General features: G+C 39.4%; 1 protein-coding gene across 3 annotated transcripts in view; it reads left to right on the forward strand.

Annotated features, from left to right (window-relative positions):
- The first annotated feature begins 918 nt into the window (after positions 1–918).
- The window catches only part of ubr2 (ubiquitin protein ligase E3 component n-recognin 2), a 37,657-nt gene continuing 21,141 nt past the window's right edge, over positions 919–17,434 (forward strand). For 2 of the 3 annotated variants that reach the window (XM_017690636.2, XM_017690640.2), the window contains exons 1-10: positions 964–1,047; positions 11,016–11,275; positions 12,035–12,113; positions 12,785–12,895; positions 13,020–13,150; positions 14,156–14,294; positions 14,943–15,005; positions 15,198–15,318; positions 15,444–15,551; positions 15,665–15,753. In XM_017690636.2, the coding sequence (XP_017546125.1) occupies positions 964–1,047; positions 11,016–11,275; positions 12,035–12,113; positions 12,785–12,895; positions 13,020–13,150; positions 14,156–14,294; positions 14,943–15,005; positions 15,198–15,318; positions 15,444–15,551; positions 15,665–15,753 (1,185 nt within the window). Of the gene's footprint in view, positions 1,048–11,015; positions 11,276–12,034; positions 12,114–12,784; positions 12,896–13,019; positions 13,151–14,155; positions 14,295–14,942; positions 15,006–15,197; positions 15,319–15,443; positions 15,552–15,664; positions 15,754–17,296; positions 17,396–17,434 lie in introns of all 3 variants that reach the window. The other variant, XM_017690638.2, reaches the window with a different exon arrangement.

Consider the following 17,434-nt stretch of genomic DNA (forward strand, 5'->3'; position numbering starts at 1 on the left):
ATTTGTGATCCTGAGATTAAAGCCAGTTTTTATTAAACTTAAACTTGTATCTAAGTTGTAAATAAATCTTAAACTGAAACTTTGCTTGTGTGTAAAAGTGATTTCAGAGCCACTCAGTTCTCCCTGATGGAAACTGTTTACCTTCAGTGTTTTGTGCTTATGATCATTTTAATAGACATCAGCGTCACTAATTAATGACATTCTATTAAAAGACTGGTTTACCAAGAGTGACGCTAAAATGAGTTCATGAAGCAGTCTTTTTACAAAAAATATAATAGGACATTAAAGTCATAATGAATCTTTTAGTACTTTTACTTAAGTACATCTGATGGCAAATTGTACTTTTACTCAAGTGGAGATCTAAAGGGAGGAACTTCTACTTTTACTGGAGTGATACTTTACCTTGAGCATCTCTACTTTAACTCAAGTACGCGATTAAGTCCCCTATTCACGTTGTTAGTTACAGTGCGTTTCAGGGCAGAGTGTATTTAGTACGAGACGTAATACAGGGCAGCCAATCAGAGGAAGAGTCATTTAAATATGCATAGATCTTAAAGGCACAGTAGCAAAAGAAGTTTAATTAAGTTAAACCGAGAAAGATAAGTTCATTATGAATGATGACTGTTTTCGGTGCATAAAAGGCAAAATACAAGAACAACATTTGTGACATGACTTCTTAAAAAGGTACGCTAAGCTGGTGAGGTTCTTTGAAACTCTTTATCCTGTAGTTAACAGGGTTTTTTGCCATATATGACTAAAGAGTACCATGTTACTGCGCTACTATGCCAACAGAGCGTTACACAAGAGAGGTGTCCACATTCAGGGCTCCATCTCCAAAGCGCCGCTGATTCGCTGTTACTCAACAACAGTTTGTCAGCTGAAAAGTTTATCCATTTCTTTTCGGAAGTTGAGCGAACGGCTGATTTCCGCTTCCTTCGCCCCAGCGCCAGCAGTGAAGTGAAGATGGCGGCGGCTGAGACTGATCGTGAAGTCCCGTCTGCTCTCTGTAGCGAATTCCTCAATTTTTCAGCCAAGGACACCGCTGCGGTAGGCGACAGTTTTGTAGAGTACAGCACAAACGGTTCTATTTCTGTCCGGTGTATTTAAAAATGCAGATGTTCCTCCTTCCGTGGTATTTTTTTCGTTTTTTCCTCCACTCGGATTGTTTTCCTCAGAATAGCTGCCGCTGCTGCTAAGCTAACGCTAACGTTAGCTAGCCAGCTAGCTGCATAACCCAACTTGCTTTCTTACAACTGGACGTGACAGCAAGTTATTTACGCTACTAATGGGCTGCCAAACGCCGTATTTTAACCGTAAACAGCACTTATTTGTGATGTCCGTGAATGTCATTTTGCTTTTCAAATCTATCGGCTAGCTTTTTTTTCCTTTTCAGTTTTCCTTCAGCGTCTTAAACTGCCTGCCTTCATCGCTTTTATCTGGCTCAGTAACAGCGGAGCTGGAGTCAGCTTTTTACTCGCCAGCTTCTTGTTCAAAGTTTCCTGTTCCACCTTAAATGGTGCAGCCTGAGGTGTCAGAATGTAACTGCTGCACCATTTAAGGTGGAACGGGGAAATTCGGACAATAAGCTGACTTCAGCTTCGCCAACAGGGGAGATGTTTTGTCATGTCGAAGTTAACCGAGCCCAAGTGGTAAACAGCACTGCTGGCTTTGTTCTCGCTTTAGCCCGGTTGTAGCTCTGAAATGCAACCAAGTGTACGTGTTCCTGGCTCTAAGCGCTGAAACAAATGTCCAGTGGCTAACCTGTTATTATTCTGGTCAGCTAAGTGCTGTTTTTGTCAGTATTGCAAGCTTAGATACGTATACGTTTTGCTTGTGGCTGCAAATTACAAGCCAACCTCGGTCTTGTCAGGTTGAGGAAAACATGTTGTGGTCTGCTGGACAGGTAGCTAGCTCAGTGACTCTAATTTGGCACTGTTGTTAGGTCGCTATCATCACCAGCTGGGCTGTTCTAGAGTCCAGTAGTCCAGGGACTTTACATATAAATGACCAAAAACCCCACAGATCCATGCATTCAGATTATTGGCTCATTTGCTCTTAACTCGTAGTTCTGTAATGCTGGTTGTTTGTGTTCAGTAGCGTAGATGTTGGCTGCTATTCTGTGAACACTGTCAGGAGTTGAAAGTAAAAATAAAAAAAAGGGACACTGTGAGGTTTTACTGAAGGTTCATCTTTTAATTAGCCACAATGTTCTGTGGCAAAAACACCATATGAAAACAAACTGCAATAGCAGTGAAAAGACAGCCAACTGTCTGGGCTTTGTAGGTATAATCCAGGTTAGTAGGTCAGAAAGTGCCAAGCTTCATTTGCACACGTAATCCCTTTACATGTGTAGTGCCTTTGCCACAGAAATAGAATAAATTAGTCAAGTAAACTCTTAAATGTAATAAACGATACGTGATCACATCATTTATGTCTGGAGTGCCAGGCAAAAATAAGACTGCAGTGTGTAGGAAAACTATGAATTTAACGAGATTAATGTGCGTTGGTTCTCAAAGATTGAGCTGTGATCTAAAATCTATTTTTGTGACGGACAAAACCATAAACTGGGAATCTGGTAGGACTGTTGATATTGTGTCAGATTTGATTTTCTTATTTCTGATTACCTTCCTGACTAGAACAGATCCTAGATCAGGACTCTTGCTTTGAAGCTTTATGAATACAAACTGTGCAGGGTTTTTCAGAATTATAGTTGTCGTTTTGCTCGGCCTGATGTGTAAGCAGACTGTTGGTATGGAAGTACATGTAGTTTTAAATGTGGTCGGGTTGCTTAAGAAACAGTTTGAATTTTGTTAAATTTATTGGTGCTTTGAGAAACGAACTTGCAACAGGAACAGTTGCAGGCCTTCATTTATTTTTTCATTGCCAGGTGTGATTAGACAGGAGCTATGACAAAAATATAATGTCTGCTGAGGTTTAATCAGGTGGAACAGAAAAAACACAGCAGTGCCACATTAAAAATAGTTAGAGATGGCAAATTTGTATGGATGTGTATCCGTATTCGGATGGTATCTGCAAAATTGGCTGGATTGAATAATAATAAAAAAAATTGAGGGGAAAAAAATAATCAGATCTGATCCAGTAATAAATGTCCTGAAGTACACTCATTGTGTTAGCTGTTTGTTCCTGTGAATATCTGAGTAGTTCGAATATAATAGCCTATTTCAGATGCATGTCTTATACAAAGTGCTTCAGTTAAAAATGGCTCCTTTTTAAAAGCCTAATAGTTTTATTGAAAATATATTGGAGCCGTGTTGGTATTGGCTCATGCTCGGGGTTTAATTATGCGTATATATGGGAGTGGAAGCGGGAGCCATTAATGCAAACGCACTGACATTTGACTTTTTTTTTTTTTTTTTTGCTTATTTCTTCAGTCAAACTTCCTGAAGCAACATTTGTCAAGCATGATAACTGCATGTGACATGACAATAGTGCAGAGTGAAAGCAAATGGACAGAAAAGATGGAGAAAAATTAAACAAGGCTTACCTCATTCACTTCTCGATTGTAGAAATTTGCTTGGACGAGCTGTCGAAATTTAGCTGCAGGTTTTAGAATATCCCATTTGCGATGTTTCCTGTAATCGTTGAGTGAAAAATGATCACTGTGTTCACTGAGATGTTGCACACTACGTTTACTTAACAACAGTCTTGTTAAATTCATTGCCAGAGTCATTGGTTTGTGCATGTTTGTGAATCATTAGGGAATCAGTAATTATATATCCTGGATTACACCTAGATGTGTGTTCTGTTTGTGTAAAATGTAATGCAACACTGTTTTTGTAGCTTTATGGTTATTCAAGATGTAACTTCTTGCTAACTGTCTTACAGTTATGAAACCTTATCTTTGCTAACAAACTGTTGTGATACCTGCGTACTGAGCCTGGCATCTCCTGTTATAAACTAAATAAGCACACATCAGAAATAACATGTCTTGCTGTTTTGTTATGAATATATGAGTGTCGGGTAAACTAACAATGCACTGTGTATCAGTGGACAGTGGTTCTGTAAAGGACCTTGGCCTTCAGTAACACTACACGACTACAGATCCTAACAGATTTTGGCAGCGAAGAGCCTCGTACACGTAGCTTCTGTCTTCAACAGAATATCCTGTTATTTTGACGTGAGGACCTTCTCACTACATGATAATGCAAAGTGAAAGTACATAACGCGTTTCAGCTAAGACAGCACTCATAATCCTGTAGCCCCTCCCATAATCACATGATACCAACAACACTAAACTGGATGCCAGACAGATTTCTGCTTTTACACACGCACAAGAAGTATAGCATAAAATGCAAACTGGGGATGAATCGAGGGCTGAAGTGCACAGTCAAAACTCGAAGAAACCTTTCCTGAAAACTGGCTGCTGACTTGAAATTGTAAAGAGAATGATTGATTATTTACTCTGAACTCAGTAGTGGAAGCCCAACTTTTTTCAGAATACATGCATAGTTTGTAGTTCAGTTATTAAGGATTTATTCAGAGAGCTTTAAGGTAAAATTCTTCATTCTAGAGAAACTCAAGTCAAATTTATTCACAGTGAAACCAGACATTTAATGCTTCTAGGTGCTCCCTCACAGAAAGTGAATCCCTAAATAGTTATGAATACTGACATTGTTTTACAGTAGTTTTACAAAAAGCTTTGGCCAAAAACAGTTATAGGTACATACAGGGCTTTGTAAGGTGAAATATTCCCCCAAAAACACTTTTTTTTCCCTCACTTTTTCTCATTGTGACCTCTGGTTCCTATCACCACTACTGTAGACATTAGTTGGCTGGTGTCTCTACAGTGAACAATTTCAGATTAAACCACTCTGAATGACTTTATTTGCATGTCAGCGTGTGAAGTGTGCAGAAGTTGTGAAGTTGGTGGAATTCCCCGTTCACGTCTGATGCGTTCTGCAGATGTCCCAGAACACATGCCTCTGTGTTCTTCAGGAAATAGCCTAGATCGAGCAGGGTTGAACCATGACAACATTAGTTGGAAAGGAAAGGCTGACTTTTGCAGATAAGTTATTTCAGTAATTGTCTAATCAGTTACTGTCCAAATGGTTGCATCTGGGAAAGCGCAGGTGTGAGTCTGCTGTGTGCACTGAAATGTGTGGCCAACGTATCCATGGTATCCAAATTTTATTTCATGCTGGTTGTTGACCATCTGATTAGACGCCATTCCAGTTCCTTTGGAAATCAGCTCAGTCCTGCTTTGAGCTGCTTTGTCAGATTTACTACTTCTCCTCTGTAGTTATGGGGTTTTTAAAGAATGAGTGCTGTCATCAGAATTTGGGAGGAAGATAAAAAGACCAAAGCCAGAAGCACTGCCTCTGGAAATCTGTCACATTTTAACCTCTTATTCTTGAGTGTATATTTTGGTTTTTCCATCTGAATTTACATGATCAAATCGTAAGGTAAATTATTCAGTCACTGCAGGAAATAATTATGTAAAAGCTCAACTCAGATTAACAGAAAATGTTTTATGATCATACGCATATTGCTATATCCTTACAATTTACTACCAAAAGCCAAAAATCTTAGACACTCTTTGTATTATTTTATAAAAAGAATTTTTATAGAGTATATCAGTGAAGAGAGGCAATCTGTTTGTAGTTTATAGCCCATATTTGTGGAAAGATGGGCCAACGTTCAGTAGAAAAATAAATATTATACAGCTCTCATATGATACCCACTTTTTGAAAGTAGCTTGTGAAATATGAAAGTTATGAAGAATATGACGAAGGGCATTTTGGAACCATCAGTGGTTCCAAGTAGTTTGAGAGGCTACACTTGACATGGTTATTTTAACTTAAGTCATGTGTTCAACAAATAATTGTTGTTTCAGATATATTTCACATGTAAATATTTTAACATGACTGTTAGTGTAACTGAAGCTATTCCATGAAGATAGAAACTGACATAATGACCTATTTTTGTCATAATAGCAGCACAACCAACCTTACACATTAATATTTTTAATAAATCTTTCATCACCTGTCACATTACTGACATGCATTAGCCTGTCTTATGCACGTACTTCGGTGGTTCATGTTTACAGTTTCTCCCCACTGATATGTGAACTGCATTCCCGCAGGACCTGACACAATATCTTGCGGCATGCAACTAATTTCCAGTGTCACATGCGAGTTATTTATTTATTTATTTTTAATTATGTTCTGAGTTCTTTATACCCACATTAGTTGATAGCAAAGTTTGACATATTTTATTGGTCAGTTTTTTGTTTGTTTATTTATTTTATTAATTTATTCATTATAAACCCAAAGCTCATAATGTGTGGACTAAATAGACACATGAAACATGCTATCACATTTCTAGGACTTTGTCCAGATTTGCAACGTAAGTAAATATTTGTTCTCTAATGAGTCAGACTCGCATTTCAGATTTGTAAATGACAAACAATAAATGAATAAGTTCCCTATCTTTTTTTAAATTAATTTATTTAAAGCACCTCTCTGCCTGTTTGCATCACAAGAGGGATATTCACTTCCATTTACTGTTGTGGAAAAGGCTATTATGTCATCATAGAATTAGTAATAGGATTGTATTTAAACAACTGAATGAATTGCAAAATATTTTTATTGTGAGAAATAGTTAAAAACATAACTGAACAGCATATAGAAAACTTGTTTATACATGTAAGCATGAAATAGCTTTTCGTGCTTGGCAAAAACGATGCTGGATTTTGTTTCATATCTGAGTTTCAAGTTGTTTGTCTTGTACTTGCATCCCATTCACTCGTACTACATCTCAAAGCGTTGGAGTTTGGCTGGGCTTGGTTGAAGCTAAAGGTTGGAGACCATGCAGCTGACCCATAGAGGCACCCCGCAAGCAGTGCTAGTGGACATGCAGGCCTGGCTAATTGGCTGCTGTGCTAAAAATTAAACAAATTACCTCAAGAGACTGGCAGTCCCTTCTGATTGTCTCTGTAGCATTTGTTCTATCAAAACCAATCTGGACTAATGTTAACTGAGACTGTACTTGACTTCACAGTAGGAGATGAGTGAAAGAAGCCTGTCTCAGACTGAAGTAAGACTTGTTCACTTGTTTAACACTGCTCGTATGTTGTGTTATTTGTTGTATTGAACAAAGTAAACCAACATTTATATATTTCAGTTGGCAAAAGTATGTGAAACCCTAGAATTATCAGGTAAAGGTGTTAACAGTCAGGAGTTTCAGACAATGACGGTGTGGCTGACCCTACCCTATTAAAAAGATTAAGCATCAAAGTCTGATCAAATTTGTTACTGCATGTTATGTCTCAGTCAAAGGAGATTTCTGAGGATCTCTGACAAAAATATTTGTTATATATGTTATATATGTTCATTAGGCTGGAAGAAGATTTAAAACAATTTCTGAAGAGTTTGAGCTTCATCGATCCACTGTTAGGCAGATAATGTACAAATAGAGAAAATTCAGTGCCACTCTTACTCTTCCCAAAAGTGGTCATCCAGCAAAAATGTTTTCAAGGGTAAAACTTGTAATATTTTAGGTGATCACAAAGAACCCCAGGGTAACATCTAAGGATGCAGGCCTCTTCTACTCGAGTTAATGTCTGTGTTCACTAAGCAGGAATAGTATGTTTGGAATGTTAGCCACTACTGTCCAGGATGAACATTGCTGCCTGTTTAAAGTTTCTTAAAGACCACCTGGGTGAGCCAGAAGGCTCAAATAACACTGCATGCCAGCAAAAGACCTCATCCCAACTATGAAATTGGTGGTGGCAATATCATGGTTTGGGCTGTTTTCTACAGGAGACATTCTACAGTAGAAGGTTAGGGTCCATTTGTGAACTGAGCCTCAGCAGAACGTGGGTCCTGCAGAAAGACATTGACCCTAAAACACCAGTTAGTCTACAAAGAATGGCTTAAGGAGAAAAAATGTAGCGTTTTTTTTAAATGCCTGAGTCAGAGTCCAGACTTTAATCCAGAAATGTTGTGGCAGGATTTAAGATGTGGTATGCAAGCAAAAAAGCCTTCTTTCAGCCTCACTCAGTGGCAGGTTTGGGGTTAATAGCAGAGAGCACAATGCATGCACGAGTTAACCAGCACTTCACCAAAGTGGTCTAACTGAAAGAATGAAGGGCCTTAATTATGATGCTACCAAGGGTCCAGTTTAGTGAGGCATTTTTTGCAGTTGCCCTGGGAATAGAATAGAATACTGAACCATTGGTTACTGTGTTTGCACACTGTGAAATTCGACCTCTGCATTTAACCCATCCATGCAGTGAAACACCCACATATATGCGCACTAGTGAACACGTACACTAGGGGGCAATGAGCACACTTGCCCGGAGCAGTGGGCAGCCCTATCCACGGCGCCTGGGGAGCAATTGGGGGTTAGGTGCCTTGCTCAAGGGCACTTCAGTCACAGACTATCAGCCAAGGGAGTCGAACTGGCAACCTTTCGGTCACAGGGCTGATTCCCTAACCTCCAGCCCACGAATGCCCCATGCTGTCTATCTCAATGTTAGCATGACATTCACTGCTGTGAGTGAGTGGAATGTCAGGCGCCTAAGTAAATTTTTGATATATTTCCACATTTTGAGAATGCAGTTAAAAAGTGTAAAAGTAGTAAAAGAATGAGCTGACAAAATGTATTATGGTGACTCTGTGCTGCATTCTAAGTAGTTCAGTTTTTTTATTTTAAAGAGAAGAAACGTTTGGTGGGCTTCTTTAGGTTCATTCATACAGGGACATTTCTGTTGAAGAGCCTGAATATGGAAGCAGTTGTGGGTTTTCCAGAGTAGAGCAGAGGGACAGTGCTTTTAGCTGTAAGTGCTGGAGAGGCTGTGTTTCTTCTCATTGTGTTTGCTGCTGTTTTCAGCAAAATGAAAATTAAAAATAAAGCTGCTTTATGGACCATAACCTTGAGTCATATGTACAACCCCAATTCCAATGAAGTTGGGATGTTGTGTAAAACATAAATAAAAACAGAATATGATGATTTGCAAATCCTTTTCAACCTGTATTCAATTGAATACACTACAAAGACAAGATATTAAATGTTCAATTTAATGTTTTGAATTTGCAACATGTTCCAAAGAAGTTGGGACAGGGGCATGTTTACCACTGTATTACATCATCTTTCCTTTTAACAACACTCAATAAGCATTTGGGAACTGAGACACTAATTGTTGAAGCTTTGTAGGTGGAATTCTTTCCCATTCTTGCTTGATGTACAACTTCAGTTGCTCAACAGTCCGGGGTTTCCGTTGTCATACTTTGCACTTCATAATGCGCCACACATTTTCAATGGGAGACAGGTCTGGACTGCAGGCTGGACTGCAGCCACTCTTTTACTACGACGCCACGCTGTTGTAACACGTGCAGAATGTGGCTTGGCATTGTCTTGCTGAAATAAGCAGGGACGTCCCAGAAAAAGACGCTGCTTGGATGGCAGCATATGTTGCTCCAAAACCTGTATGTACTTTTCAGTATTAATGGTGCCTTCACAGATGTGCAAGTCAGCTATGCCATGGGCACTAACACACCCCCACACCATCAGAGATGCTGGCTTTTGAACTCGCCAGACCACAGGACACTTTTCCACTTTGCGTCAGTCCATCTCAGATGAGCTCAGGCCCAGAGAAGCCGGCAACGTTTCTGGGTGTTGTTGATATATGGCTTTCACTTTGCATGGCAGAGTTTTAACTTGCACTTGTAGATGAAGCGACGAACTGTGTTCACTGACGATGGTTTTCTGAAGTGTTCCTGAGCCCATGTGGTAATATCCGTTACAGAATGATGTCAGTTTTTAATGCAGTGCCGCCTGAGGGATTGAAGGTCACGGGAATTTGATGTTGGTTTTCTGCCTTGCCGCTTACTTGCAGTGATTTCTCTAGATTCTCTGAATCTTCTGATGATAATATGGACTGTAGATGATGAAATCCCTAAATTCCTTGCAATTGAATGTTGAGAAACGTTGTTCTTAAACTGTTGGACTATTTGCTCACGCAGTTGTTCACAAAGTGGTGAACCTCGCCCCATCCCTGCTTGTGAACGACTGAGCCTTTCAGGGATGCTCCCTTTATACCCAATCATGACACCTGTTTCCAGTTAACCTGTTCACCTGTGGAATGTTCCAAACAGGTGTTTTTTGAGCATTCCTCAATGTTCCCAGTCTTTTGTTGCCCCTGTCCCAACTTCTTTGGAACGTGTTGCAGGCATCAACATTTGAACATTAAATATATTTTCTTTGTAGTGTATTCAATTGAATATAGGTTGATAAGGTTTTGCAAATCATCGTATTCTGTTTTTATTTGTTTTACACGACATCCCAACTTCAATGGAGTTGGGGTTGTATGTTTCTCCCGAGAACCCTGAACATTACAGTATTTTGCATTTCACATTTATTTATAGCGAGAAAAGGAAAAAAAAATCTCAGAACCCCAAAAGTAAAAAGTGAGTATCCAAAGAAAGAACATCTAAATAGTTGAACATTCTGGTCCAGCACAATAAAGTTTAGTTAATTAACTGAAATTTCCTATTATCTCTAGAATGTGTGGTGAGCAGGGGCTGGTTTTGACTTTTAGGCCAAAAGTAAAAGAATAATAAATAAACAAAAGCCTAACTGTGGAGCATGTTTGCATCATGTAACGTACTATATAGCACAGTGTCAGAATTGCTGAGAAGTTTTACCCATACAAACACACACTGTGAAAGTCTGGCCACTGCTGTCTATATAAAATCACAGAACTACCCTGCATTTAAATCTGTGTTGATATTCCCTTGCTGGATAGGAATGGTGATCAAAAAGCAAAGGCTTGTGATCCGTTTCCCATACGATGAACATGTACTGTAACTTTGTACTTCTTTATGTAGTGTCAATATGTGTAAGTCAGACTAAGTCAAGTACATTTGTCATTTTAACTTGGATATGTTTAATTCAGTTGCATTTTTAAAAAATCTGAATAGTACGATTAACAAGGTGCGAATTTTGAAATTGCATGACCCATTACTTAAGTTCTGCTCTGTATTCTCCCACAGAAATGGCTGCAGGCAATCGACCTGCCCAAAGAGGTCTATCAGCACCTTGCTCGCTATGTGCCCAAGATATACTGTCTGGGGCCCAACCTGAACCCTCAAAGTGAAGACCTGCTAGCCCAGCTGCTTCTCCAGGCTCCACTGGAGTGGTACCTTTGTGGGGAAGAGCCATCACTTGGCCTGGCAAAGCTAGAACAGAGCAACCAACCTTCTCAACTTTGTGGCCATGTTTTTAAAGTTGGGGAGCCCACGTACTCCTGCAGGTAAGGGACTTCATACTGTGTAGTTAATTTATTGGGGGCAAAATGAACTAAATGTACATTCTGAATGGCAGTTCTTTGCTATCTGGCTTTCCCTTGGCAAAAGTTCCATGAAGCTGAAGTTATTACATCACCAGACTGTACCTAGGTCGGGCGCTGGGACTGCAGGCAGTCCCGACTGAATTAGGTCAGGCTGCTACTAGGTTAAGTCCTTGAGGCCAGCTTGCCATAAGCCTGCTGAGAGGCTGGAGTGTGGCGTGTCTGCTTTCTTGGTTACGCTCTGTTAGCACAGAGAACACAAGAAGCACCAAGGGTTCATCATGCACTTCAGTTTTTATTTCAAGTGCATTTTCCAGAAGTATTTCTGTGTGAATATCCAAATACATGAGATTGAAAGGATATTCTTAGTTACAGTCATATGTGGATGTTTGAACACTCCTTTACACAATGTGTTTTATTAATTGTCAAAGTGAAGTAAGTTAAGGCATCCCTTGCAGGGCACAAACTTGGAATATGGGATTTTCTGCAAATAAGTTTTCTAATTTCTGTTTATTTGGTACATTTGGACAGCCTACATTTTGTGAAAACTTTTTATTTTTAAATTTTTACATTTTTTTATTAAAGTTTTTAATTCTTTCATTTGTATGGTGGTATTGGAAATGCATCATTTGCAAATGTTTACTTCTCTTTGATTTTTGATTTTCATTCTGTTGGATTCTCTTTGTATGTGAAATGATGTCTGGTCCCATTTCTCCTCTTTAGGGAATGTGCAGCAGACCCAACCTGTGTGCTGTGCATGCAGTGCTTTTTGGGCAGTGTACACAAAGAGCATCGTTACAGGGTAAGAGTGTATATGAAGTTCTCTGGAATGTCTCCTTAATGTCAAAGCTGTACTAGTGGCACTTTGCTTAGACATGTATACAGCGTATGGGTTCCCAGCTGCTAGTATGTGTGCAAGCTGGGAGATCAGGTTAATCCCATTTGGGGGGAAAATGGAAACTGGCCATGCTGGTGCCACGTGTTTTGGAGGGATGTGGAATGTTCCAGCCCTGGCTTCAGTCCATAGTTTTAACCACTGCACATGTCTGCTCATGTCTTTCCATAGGATAATTGAAAATTTCTGTTTCTGTTTGACTCAAGCAATAAAGTTCCACGTTAGTTTAAAGCATTCACTAGTTTATCTTTAAAAGTACTTCAGCTGTTTGAATGAGAAGTGAGGCTTTTTTTTTGGGCTGTTGGTGATGAAATGTTCTTCAGTAATGTTGAATGTTTATTTTACACGTTTGTGTATGTGAGTACTGTCGTGTTTGTTTTTAAAGATCAGACCGCACGTTTGCTGTAGACAGCTTCGGGACCTGCATGACCTGAATATAGTTAATGTAACCATGTCACCAAAAGGCAAATTACTTGAGAGAGTGTGTCTGTTTGCTGATTTCTTATCCAGCCAGATCTGTCTTTGACACACGACTCTCACTTACTCTGCTTATTCACACTCACTTTGTTTCTCTCTAGATGACGACCTCAGGGGGAGGGGGCTTCTGTGACTGTGGTGACACAGAGGCCTGGAAAAAGGGCCCTTACTGTCAGAAACATGAGCCTAACATCAGTGACTCCTCCCAGGAGGTAAGGCCTAGATTAGCTTACAGCTTGGGTTTACAGTGCTAACCCTCTGTCAGGTTATAAATTGACATGTGTGAATACAATGGTGCTGTTTCCTGATTATCCCCCTTGGAATTTGTTTTGGTAGGATCCCCTTGCCAATCTCTCTGCAGACATGATTGCACGCACATACAATATCTTTTCGATCATCCTGAAATATGCTGTGGACATGCTGACCTGGGACAAGGAAGATGAACTCCCACAAGGCCTTGAACCGCCGTATGGGCATGCATGCATATACACTAAACACCATATTTGAATGTGTGAAATATTCTTACTGTTAAGAACATATATTCTTCCAGATTTGTCTACAAATGACAGCTTTGTCCAGTAGGCCTAGGTGATATCTAAAAATAATTAGCATGATATTTCCTAGTTAGTAAATTATTATTATTGATTATATTGCCAATTATCATTTATATTAGTGTATGTGTGTTTTTTTTTTAAACCATTAACTGTTTTAATGAAAATCTACATATTAAATAATACAGTACCCCATTATAGAAAATAAGTAACACAACATCTTTTTGGAAACTACACCTGTCGTTGAAATAAATGTTGCTGCAAACACATGCATTTATAAGCTTCTTCTGGTGCAGGTTTATGGCAGTTTGCGTACTTATAGCCCTCCCTACAGATGAAACACTAGGCCAAGTGATTTTCAAAGCCACGTGCCCAGTACAACTCAGTATTTTAACGGTGAACGTTAATAAAACATTGTTTGAATATACAATGGCATTTATTCTTGGTTACATTTAGCTAGAGCACATGTAACAGTAGGTAAAGCTAGCATTACAATGTTTAGCAGAGAGAACTAACAGGCAGCTTCTTAACAAACTTTCTCTCTCTCACTTGCGCACTCTCACAGACTGTCTATCAGGACATGTGCCCTAATAGGTCTTAAACATAAAGCCCAATATCCCAACATATTTACAAGCTGATTAATAATAAATTATTCATCTGTAATTCTCTCTGTTCTTCTCCCACAACAGTGGTAATCTGTCTTTACACATCACCATTAGGTTGCTTGTCCATCATCTGTGATATCCGATTACATTGCCTTATCACCCAGGCCTATTGTCCAGCCTCTCTCCAATTTGCTCATTAAATCATTTTCTGTCCATGCCACAATCAATTAACCATTAGTTTAAAGGGTAATTTAGGACAAATTAAACTAAATGGTCTCGAGGTTGTGACCCCACTGAGTCTATTTTTCTTTTTTAGGGAACGTGGAGACACTTATTACTGCATGCTGTTTAACGATGAGGTTCACACATATGAGCAGGTCATCTACACACTACAGAAAGCGGTCAACTGCACACAGAAAGAGGCTGTCAGCTTTGCAACTACAGTGGACAGAGATGTAAGCTCTCTATTTGCATTCATTTTTTTTTTTTTTTTTACTGTCCCACCATATTGTCTAGCTGTACTCTTCCCCGTCCTTTAAATGTCCATATACACAGAGTAGCCAGTTCAGTCGGCACAGCAATATTATATAGATGAACTGTAGGTTTACAGGTGAAGACTGTAGCCCTGTTACATTTGTCAGCCGCCCTACTCTGTCCTTCATTGGAAAGAGACCACCATATGTATAGAACCATTACTAAATAATGCTGTCAGGTTGCTGAGAAATGAAATTTTTTCTGCAAGTTATTTTACAAGTATTTAAATATAAAAATATAAATGGGTTATTTGCTAATATCAAAGAAAATAAGTAGGCCATTAAATGCCACATTTCAGTGCAAGTCAATGTTGTCTCCTAAATCCACAAATGGTTGGTAAACATGGATATGAAGCATCACCAAAAGCTTGCAGTTATAAACTAATAGTTTCAGATAAAATATCCAGTGCATATACAAGTACAAGGTTGGTGTAAATAAAGGTCAACCCTTTGTCGAGATACAAGAAACAGGGTAGCATAACCAGAAAATTTTTTTTTAATTTTATTAAATGAAGCCTTCTAAATCTTCTGTTCTTGCGGTGTTTTGTTTATCTGTGTTGTGGTGTTCAGGGGCGGAAATCTGTACGCTATGGGGATTTTCAGTTCTGTGAACAGGCCAAGTCTGTTATTGTGGTAAGTCTTCACCACTCAGTCAACCCAGGTTTTGATCTGAAACGGTTACGTCTTGTCTGAGATCTGTGATTCTGTGGCCGATGTGAATTTAATCCACGTCGGTTTGCATCAGGGTCCTCCCCTGTTGGTGTGTGCTTGTAAGTACAAGTTTCTTGTGTGAAAAGTCACTACACCGTGTTTTTATTTCTGCAGCGGAACACAAGTCGTCAGACGAAGCCCCTCCGGGTTCAGGTTATGCACTCCTCAGTGGTAGCTCACCAGTGCTTTGCTCTCAAAGCCCTCAACTGGCTTGGACAGATCATCAGATACTCAGGTCTCCTCTCTTGCTCTGGGTTTATTTGATCATTCAGGGTTACACATACCTCAAACCTCACTGGCTGATATTATAGCCTTTACATGTTTTCCATAGGCTTACATGTTGGTCCTGCTTTCTTCTAGATGCCCTGAGGAGAATTTTGTGCCAGGTGGGGTTACAGAAAGGTCCTGAAGGAGAAAATTCTTCTCTAGTGGACACTCTCATGCTCTGCGACTCAAAGATGTGGAAAGGTAAATGACCGAGAAGGAGTTTTTAAAATGTTAAGTACGATTTTATTCTAAAGCCTGCATAAAGATGTGCAAGTGGACATATAAAACTGTTTTTATAATTGTTTTTCCTTTAGGTGCAAGGAATATTTACCATCAGCTGTTCATGAGCAGTCTTCTCATGGATCTGAAGTACAAGAAGCAGTTTGCTATTCAGTTTGCAAAGGTAAGCCATCCAGTCTTAATGCTAGTCGTCCATGCAGCATAATCAAAGCATCTGATAATACATTATCAAACGTTTTTTTTCCCTCCATTATCAGCATAAACAAGTTTGTTTTAGTTTTACTAGTTTTCATTCTTTTTATTGTTTGCTTGTACTGTTTGGGCTGGAATTATGTTCGAGCAAATGTCAGTTTTGTTAACCAATGTAAACTTGGACACACTGTGTAATGGTTAGCATTATGTACTCTACCTAGACATTGCTAAAGCTGTGCAGCTAGTTTGCTATCATGTGAACTTGGTCACTGAATAACCAAAAGTATAGTGTTTCCCAACCTTTTGTTTGCTTCTGAATGATTATTCGGTCCAGTAAGAGGAAAAATTAGACCGCAACGAATGTCCTGTTTGGCTAATTGATATAACACTTAGGAGAATTAGTCTCTATATGTACATTTCAATTGTGGAAAGTCTTTTGTGCGCACATACACTCACAGTGGATGAGGTGGCTCAAAGTTGGCACAGCACACTGACACCGTCCGTTCCTTTTGTTGGTTTGGATTGCACATTCAGCATGTGAGTGATAGTAGCTCAACGACTTTACCTTTGCTCTTTTTGGCTTGCTGACTGTAGTAGATCACCCCACAGCTTTGGCTCTGGCTGATATTCTGAAGCTTCAGGATGTCTGCCAGGAGCACTCAGATGTGATCTATAGTACATGCTGAAGAGGTCACAGAGCTAGAACCGTAACAGATTATGCTCTGAATAACATCGCAAACCCTTATCAGAGACAACACAACTTAAGGGTTCAGGTCTTGTCTGAATAATTTCCCAGTGGGGTGTTTTTGGGCTGTCTGGAGTTCAGGTCCGTGTCAAGTTGTGAGGGCTCTAGGTCTTTTGAGTTTTTAAAGGGCCTACATCTTACATTTATCTTGCATTTTCTCCCCTTTTAATGACATTTTCCACACTTTGACATGTATGTTGTTTGATGTACCATACATGTATGTAGTCATAATTGAACATGACCACTTCTAGCCTCTGTTATGCTTTTATTATGCCTTTTAAGACTGAAATATGTAAAATGACCTGACTCACTGTGAAAGGGGCGGAGTTAAGATGCTGTAGGCTAAAATAGGTGTAAACCAGTTGATTTTTTTTTTTTTTTTTTTTTTTAAACATCACAAAAACAGAAAATTCACAACTAGCTGTTTTTGCAGCTTAGTTTCTGTATCTTAACTGTATTTACTGGGGGTAAATGGTACGTTTTGAAACTTTAACAATGTACACATACTGCCTCAAACTCTCTAACTTGAAGAAAGTGAGAAATTTAGTTTTCTGTTATATGGGCCCTATAAATTGTTATAGGTAGCAGTCATGTTTTTTATGGAGCACCTCTGGATGGTCTAGTTATGACCTCATGCTCCTCACCCATCCTTCTGCATTATAGTCTGTACCACCAGTTTAAGCATGGGGTATAAGTGAAGGATGAGGTGTCCCCTGACCTCTGAGCCAGAAGATGAATGTGCCCCCCCCAACTTTCCCTTATCATTTAGAATTACCAGCGCCTCCAGACAGATTTTATGGAGGATGATCACGAGCGCTTAGTGTCAGTGACCTCTCTGTCAGTGCAACTCTTCACCGTCCCCACCATGGTGAGTACCTTCACCCCACACACTCTTCCTCTCTTCTGC

This window comes from Pygocentrus nattereri, chromosome 5, assembly GCF_015220715.1.
Source record: "Pygocentrus nattereri isolate fPygNat1 chromosome 5, fPygNat1.pri, whole genome shotgun sequence".
In the NCBI taxonomy this organism is placed as follows: Eukaryota; Metazoa; Chordata; class Actinopteri; order Characiformes; family Serrasalmidae; genus Pygocentrus; species Pygocentrus nattereri.